This window comes from Rhopalosiphum maidis, chromosome 3 (assembly GCF_003676215.2).
Source record: "Rhopalosiphum maidis isolate BTI-1 chromosome 3, ASM367621v3, whole genome shotgun sequence".
Classification (NCBI taxonomy): Eukaryota; Metazoa; Arthropoda; class Insecta; order Hemiptera; family Aphididae; genus Rhopalosiphum; species Rhopalosiphum maidis.
The window spans coordinates 55,456,342-55,465,286 of record NC_040879.1 but is presented as its reverse complement, the minus strand read 5'-3'; the positions used below and the strand labels follow the sequence as shown (position 1 = coordinate 55,465,286).

At 29.2% G+C, this 8,945-nt stretch overlaps 1 protein-coding gene across 1 annotated transcript; it reads right to left on the bottom strand.

Annotated features, from left to right (window-relative positions):
- Window positions 1–5,884: 5,884 nt before the first annotated feature.
- On the bottom strand, window positions 5,885–7,859 carry LOC113558132. The gene is made up of 3 exons (XM_026963642.1): window positions 7,727–7,859; window positions 7,068–7,262; window positions 5,885–6,180 (listed from the first exon to the last, which is right to left on the bottom strand). The coding sequence occupies exons 1-3, from the start codon at window positions 7,815–7,817 to the stop codon at window positions 5,885–5,887; spliced, it is 582 nt and encodes a 193-aa protein (XP_026819443.1). The 5' UTR covers window positions 7,818–7,859.
- Between the last annotated feature and the right edge of the window lie 1,086 nt (window positions 7,860–8,945).

Sequence of the window (8,945 nt, the reverse complement as noted above, 5' to 3'; positions counted from 1 at the left end):
TTGTGTCATGTGATTTGTATAATATAATTATATTATTTAATATTTAGAGACTGCGCTATCGCTTGCCACCGTTTCGCCGAGTGCACGGAATAACACGGCTTCCCGGGTCTTCTCGATCGGTACGTTGTCGCGGTAACATCTGAACGTGTAATAATATAATGTAATTTCAAATCTGTTTTGGTATTTACTTTAAGAGTAAATTTATTATTTTTCCTTATTATTGTGAGTTGTGAGCCCTGAGGGCTAGTTTTTATCATATTCAAAGGTACAAATCGTCACTATTTTATTATTCTTATTCTAATTATATATAGGCAATATTAGCTACTATTTTGTGTTCGCTCAAATCATCACATTAATATGTTTTACTTATTATATCGTGTGCGCGAATCGCCATAGTAAAGTGTATACCTTTGTATCGGCGCTAATCGCCATATTTTTTATATTATCGTTAATTATTTGTGTTGTGTGTATCAATTTGTATTATAAATATAGCTAGGTAGCAGCTATAATGTGTACCGACAGTCTATGAATTTTATCCCTTATTACACACATTTTTTTCAGTCGGACCATAAGGGCCGTGCATTTATTATATTAACTATTTATACTTTTCTGAATGTGATTTCTTTATATACTTGCACTTGTTAATTATTACGTATTATTATTATTGCTGGTTGTGCTTGTGCCGAACCGGAATTTTATTTTATTTTACATAATGTATGTTACTTGTTGTGCCAAAAGGGCCATAATCTATTTATTGTATTACATTATATTATTTATTAATTATTACTATAAACTTACATTTGAGATCATTTTGTCCTATATGTATATTTTGTTATTATTTGTCCACTAGTTTAAGTCTATACACACACACACACACACACTGCCCACATATTATTAGCACTCACAAGATTTGCTCGGCGACACCCTGTCCGCTTCCTGTTGGGTGCTATATACGAGTTCCTATACACAAATATAAATACACACACAAACACAGGTCAGTGTGTAATATTGTGAAGAGCCTATGAAGTACATTTCGGTAACAGGGTGCAAGGCCTATTATTGTCCGTTTCCGGCCCATACAAACGTCATGATTTATCATTATTTATTATAAAGGCGAGAACGTACGTATGTATACATTTTTTTCTTTCTGCAGATCTTCGAGAAAAGCACATATATTGACACATATTATATTTTATATAGTACAATAATATATTATACACTCAGTGTTAGCCACCACTATTCTTTGCAAATAGTGTACAAAATACCAACTGCTTACTAGTACCTACCACCCAGCACGCACCCGAATGCAATGTTATACAAATGAAATGTTTGTAGTTTTGTACTTACTTACTTTTGTGTCCCGGCCAGAACAGGCACAGTTGTGTTACAACCGAAAGCATATTGAATTAATAAGTGCACATACAATATAGGCTAGTAATATCCACGTACAATCGTGGTGTTATTGAAAAACCGTAGGTACCCAAACGTTTTCATCGGTCACAGTATTTTATTATTGTGAGCAAAAGAGGCAGGGTAAAATTTATCAACACGCGTGTGGCCGTTCAAGTACCTTACTCAGCGGTCATTTTCTGTTTAAAATCGAAAATTCAAAAGAGAAATCGTCGTCTGTATACAACACAATTCACAAACATTATGTAGTACATTAATGTATTATATATTAGTATACCACACACAATGTTGGTCGAAAATATTCTTTACAAACAGCGAGTGTATCGAGTACCTACCCAGCACGCATCAGGAATCCGGATTGAATGTTATAAACTGTATGTACTTTTGTATGCTGAACGTTATATACAATGAAATAAATAAGTCTTTTGGATAAGTATAACAAAATTATTTAATAAAAATTACAATTTATTTCAATATCTAAATCGATATTGATATTGTACCATTGTTTAGTAGTTGTTGGCACTTAATAATATCATTATACACGTAAACATGAATAATACATGATATATATATATGTATTATATAGGTACGATTTTATTACGGTAGTTAGTGGATCACTTTTACAATGGGCTGATGTATGTACTATACAAATACCCACGTATAAACAAATATTTTCTACTAATCCGAAAATTATAAACTAAAATGTCACCCCTTCCCACCCAACCCAACGCATAATTACGGCATTAGTAATGTGTAGTATGGGCCATGTAGTAAATTGTTTTTTCAAACCGGAATCAAACCTATCCATTTGTTATTTTCATTTTTTTAATCCATATAATTATCTTAATCGCATTTAATAAAATGTATCGGTTTGGGTGGTCACAGACATAACGCTATTCAGTGGCGTGCGGTCAGTGTCAACTGAGGTAAGCGCCGCTTGCTGACTTAAAAAGGAAAAAATAGAAAAATGTTTAATTTATAATTATAAAGGCCTTTAGCGAAGCCAGTCCGGCATCCGCGATTATTTATATTTATACATTCATAGTTATACATAATATATACATATATTATACATACCGTCCAGTTCGCACTCGCCGCCCTCACGAGGTCGTTGGCATGGGGAACAATCAGCTACTACGCGCATAATATATTGGTAATACATCGTTTTATATCAATTTTGATTTTGAACCACACAGCTTATCGGTTATTTTATAACAAATTACCGCACATTTAGAGTGGGTTAAAACCGTATACAATTTTTAGTGAAAATAGTGAAAAGAAAAGGTTGTAAGATAAGTACTATACAATAAATAAGTCTTTAGTTACCGTTTAAGTTACATATTTATTTTAAGGAGCATTTGTTTCAATTTTGACAAAAATTTTTACGTGATGGAGATTGTATACAATTTTTTAATAACGTCAGGCGGTCGGTTTCAGCCAATCAAACTTTGAAAGTTTTTAATTTTTTTAAATTAATATTTTAAATTTTCGATGAATAAAAAATTAATGAAATATGAGAATATGAGAATGAATAATTAATTATACATATGCGTTTTTTGTTTATCGACCTTTTTGAGGTCAAAATCATAACTGTGCGGTTCTAACCTACCAAAAGTATGCGGTTTCGTCCTGTATTTTATCAAAAGTGTGCGGTTTTTGGAGTCAATGATTTTTACCAAATCACTACATTTTTTTAATAAATAATAAATATAACAAAATACAAAAAATAATTAATAAATAAAAATATGAAAAAATTCGTGGTGTTTCTCGGGTTACGCTAATAAGCTGAATATTTGAATAAATATTGAAAAAAATATACAATGACTCGGGAATCAACTCGTGCGTATCTCTTAATAACCCTGAAATCAACTCAACGGTATCGGTGCAGTTAAACAGGTCCCGGGAATCAACTCGTATGTAGCGGTTTGCGGTTAAAATTCGCACCAAATCATCATTACCTTGTGGTTAGTCATTCTAGATGGTCTCATTACCGTTCGTAAATTTCAAAATTTTTTATTTATAAATACATTTTATCGTATTTATTAATATTTACTGTATTTCATATATTATATATTAAATTGGTAACCCTCACGTCGACACTACACTTGTTATATTTAATAATCCCGACCAAATGCTAGCCAATAGTCGGAGATGCAACAATAAAATTTCATTATATTTTTTTCGGTATTTTAATTTCATGAACATAAACATTAAACATACTTGAAGAATAATTTTTTAATGAATCAGACGTTACTTCTGCAGATGGTACAGACTTCAGTAGTAGCCACTCTGTTAATGACTGGTTTAATACGATTGATAAATTTTTGGATCTGGACGATCTGATATTTAATTTTCTTAACTTAATTATATTTATTGCAATTCATCCTCAGTGCACACAGCAGACACGTTGAAGTGAATGCTCTTGTAACTAATAAATCAATTTTTTTTAATTTTTTTTTTAACCTGCTCGAATATACGAATACTAGCCAAGAGAATACCCATAATATTGGTAACTACGATTTAATATTAACGAATGGGGCTGATTATCTATAGTTTATTATCCAATAGCGTGGCCAGGGGTGGTTTTGCGTGTTGACCCCCCCCCATCTTGGCCGTATTTTTATCAAAAATATAATGTTTATAATATAGGAATACAATCATTTGGTCGTGGTAAAATGTATTCTGTTCTATCGATGTTCTACGAATATCTTTTTTTTCTTTATGATTTACCTTTACCTATGATATAGACACCTGCCATAAGATATTTTTTATTTTTTAATACTTCCACATACGATTCCGCAAGTATGTATATGCCATATGGTATTTTACAATATCTCTCGTTTTTTGTTTGAACTTATTGTAAAAACTACAGAGTTAGTGGTTTTAGGGTTAGAAACTATAACACAGATAATGTCTGTATCTTATAGTCTCTTATTATATTTAATTTTACTTGTCACTATAAAGCCATAGGTGAAAGTTTAACTATAGAGGAAGGGAATGGTGCGCTTATATAATTTTTAGTTAATTTGTTGTAACTGTCAGTCCTTACCTCACTATTAAATTTGAATATTTGTAAGTAGCTTACATAATTCATATCAATAAGTTTATATTAATGTTAATATTTGTATTATAATACTTAATTTAATCTGAAAAGTGTTAATTATGTTTTAATTCAAATGTTCTGTTTTAAATTATATAATTCCATTATATTTTCATTCATTGTTAAATTATTGACAACATTGCTTTTAATATTAATGTTTTAGTATCTAAGTTTGAAATCAGTTTTGCAGCGTACTAGTTTTTTACCAATTGTTTCTATGGAAATATTTAGAAGGCTTAGCCATCAGCCATCCTAAATCTCCACTTAGTAGCGCCTATACCTATAGTTTCAACTTAAAAGTATTTAATAATATATTATACACAAAAACAAGCAAACCAAAATTTAAAAAAAATTCAAATAATATTTGTATGGAGAAATAATATGTTTTTATAGTATACATGTTTATATGTATTGATGAAGAATATTTTTAATTTTTTAGTAACACAAATGTAAACAATTTTCAGCTAGTAATTATATAACTGTATAATTTTAAACCACTATAAGATTACCTGCATGTTATTCAGAGATAAAATTAAAAAAATATTAAGTTTCAAACTACATAATCCATTTATATTTAGGTAAGTAATATATTATAATATATAATATAGCAAAAGCAGGTTTATTCTAAATGTTGATTCTAAACTCGCTAAAATAATAATATATGCATGGACAATAATCATCTAGTATTAAATTAATTTCTATAATTTAATAAAAAATTAACTCAAAACCTTCAGTCATTGACTTATAATAAAAATAATTAAAAAACCCTTAGTTATGTAGTATTTTAAAATTAAAATAATTATGAGAAATTAAAACTCAGACCATAAGATCTATAGTCTATGGCCTAAACAGTACACATTTAAGTATATTAATGTATTATATGTTTATAGTATACCCAGTGGTGTAATTGTGAGAGCACTTGCCCTCTGGCAATATTTTGAGGGATAAAAGTATATATTTTAACCAGGAGAGAGGGGAGTGGGGGTTTTGATAATAATAAATACATTATATTGCCCCCCTAAATTTTTCCCAGTTACGCCACTAAGTATACCTATTTACCATTATATTGTGTACCTATAATTTTATAATAATTTTCATAACATTATTTATTTTTGATTCGAATACAGGTCTAATTAATGAATCTTCATGCAATGAAATAATAACTATCAATATCATTGTATTATATTTTTATTAAATTTACTATGACATAAGAAACAGTTTATATCAAAAAAATACATTCAGAGAATAAGTTAATCACAATATTAATGATCAATTACAAATATGTTAAAATGTATAATATGGAATTTTCAATGAAATATTGTAAGTTAAAAAAATGCATATTACTTATATGTATAGTACTATAAGGTATCACTTTTAGCGTTTACCTTTATTATTTATTTGATATGGTAGAGAGTAAATGTAACCATATCCTTCTTGTCGATACCCTGGATCATTGATATCTTTGCGGATTGTTTTATAGACAACCTCGTTTTTACCATACGTAATTTCGAATAAGAATTTCATCCCACTGTCAGGTTCTTTGACACAGCAATTTAATTTGTCACTATTGCATGGCTTGTATGTGGGGGGTTTTTGACTATAAGAAATTGTGCATATATCATTGTACATGCAAATACCTGGCGCACCGTTACTCCTCATGCACGGTTCAGCTATGTAAAAATTAAAACAAATACCATATACATTAATATTGTTAGTGTATAAAATCTTGTAGTTAATTTTAATTAATCCGTGGCCAGGCGATGAAAATATAATGAATGTAGCAATAGACATAGCAATGCGTTTTTATTCTTACAGGGTTCACTCTAAAGTTTTAGATTCTGAGTGGGGTGACGAATGTATTGAATTTACAATGGTATGTTTTTTTATGTTTCTGCGTTCGAAAAAGTATTTGAATTTCAATTTTGAGAATAATAGATTTTAGATATAGGAAATTAGATATATTTTGTAGATACTTCAGGATGCGAAAAATTAAAGGGGAATAACAGAAAAAAAATATTAACGGAAAACTGGAATTTACACACAAATTCTGTTTTTGACAAAATCGATTTTGGTTTTTTGGTATAAATTAAAAAAACTAATAACTATAGACATTTTTATTATCTTTAACAATTGTATATAAAATATAATAAGTTATTTGATGAATAAATTTGTTTAAAAATTCAATGTTAAATTTATAAGATTTGTTTAATGCTAATAAACAAATATAAATTTAATAATCGCCGTAATTATTTTTTTTCAAAATTATTAATTTTGATGAAAATTGTGAAATTTTGAAAATATTAAGACTATTTTGTGCTTAAAACTTCATAAAAATTAATATTTTTTTTATAAATTCTTAAAATTTCATTATAAAAAATGTTTACCGTAGACAAAGTAATTTTTCATGAGTATTTGAAGTTCAAATGTTGATATAATATATATTATGCGCTGATACAATCGCAGAATAAAGAATTAAATAAATGTGTGGATTATCAATATTTTGATTTTTGGTTATCGGTTACCCCAATCCCATAAACTCTAACGTTGTGCAACTTACCACATAAGTCTTCGCACATTTCCCTGGCCATTGGTAGATCATAGTTTTCGGGGCAAGTGTGCCATCCATTCGGCGTATACAAAGGTCGGCATGCTCTAATCTCCGTGTGGTAGTACCAACCGGTATATTTCCAGCCATCGATATACGACTCTGAAGCATTGCAATTTTTTGTAACCGGTCGACGACATCTGTGATCTTCAGAAAAAAAAACTTCTAAATTAATAATACAGTTCTACAATGCTTCTTAAGGTAAAATTTATATGATAATATAAAAGCTCGTATAAGAAATTTTAAATTTTATTGTCACCAACGATCTGTTTGAAGTAGAAAAATAATGCACATATTTTAGATAAAAATTAACACCGACATCAGAAAACAACTGTATAATTATCAATATTTATGATAAGTTTACACAATTATCGTACAAATTATGTAAAAATCGTCATCAACCGTCAGCGAATGATAGACGGACAAACTATCCAAAAGTGTACTTTAAAACATAGAATTAATACCCGCCATATCCTCAAAAAAAAAAAAAAAAGAACAATATATTGAATTCTGTGTTATTATTAGTATTGTGTATATTATAGAGATATAATATTCATTTAATCTTAAAATAAAACATAAATCATAATAATTATAGTACGAATAAACGATACCTTTTCCTTGGCCACTACCGATCAGCAGTATAATGATGAATATCGTCATCCCTTTGCCTAGGATTTGACCATACGGTTTAGCTGTGAACATCGTTTAACTTTTGATTTGATGCAGTATGGAATATTTGCAGTAATGGCTAGCGGCTAGTATAAGTGGTGCTGGAACATAACTCGTGACCGACTGTTACCGTTCGAACAGCACCACTCTTGTAACAGTCCACTGTGGAAGGGTGGGGGTGCGCATACTGTATGTTCATGTAGGTACTTATGCTTGCGCGTGCGTGTTTGTATAGTGTCTAAGAAGATCCACACCAATTTATAAATTCTGTCAGTACTGCAGATAATTTAAAAACAATTTATCGTTTTCACAACCATCCGAAGCATGCACTGCGTGATCTATAGTTCATCGCATCTTATACGAATTTTGATTTTTTTTTTTTTTATTATTATTATTATGTATACATGTTTATATGGGATAATAATAACCGTTTTTGCAATTATAGTTCATACTCGTGTAGGCATAGAAGTACATAACGGAGCAAGTTTGAAGCTTATTTCTGATTCTATAAGTTAATGAAAAATCGAATTTTTTTTTAAATAATCGGCAATTACGCATATAAAAATGGTTTTTACCCATTTTAACAATTATTAGTTATTATTATACATTAGTATATTAGTGAATAGTTGATGTGATATAGCGGTAGGAAACTTATTCGTTGTTTTTGGTTCACACTATTGAAACATTATAAAGGTAATATATAAAGGTAGATGATTAAATGCGTATAAGTTGATATGTAAAAAATATCATCCATAAACTAAATCAGAAAACCAAAAATATTATCCATAGGTACGCTTTACGCTAAAGGTTAGAATGAGATAATTGAATTTAAGACCCCTAGCTGTAAGCCTTATTATTTTTTTATCAAAACGACCTTAGCTACTGACAACAATTAAAGTACTTCTAGTGGTTCAATTTTAAAAATGTAAAGGTATTTGAATTGGTAAACAAACCTACTTTTCATCGGTCGGAGCATATATTTCATATTTTAAATAAATTTTTTTTTATATTCAATATACAAAGCCAAAAAATTCATAAAATTTAAAATATATTTTATTCTCGTCAAGAATTTGCTAAAACTGATAAATTGCTCCAAAGCCCCAATCGATGCAAGATAAAATTGTTTACTAACTCAAATATTTTTAAAATTTCAAATCTAAC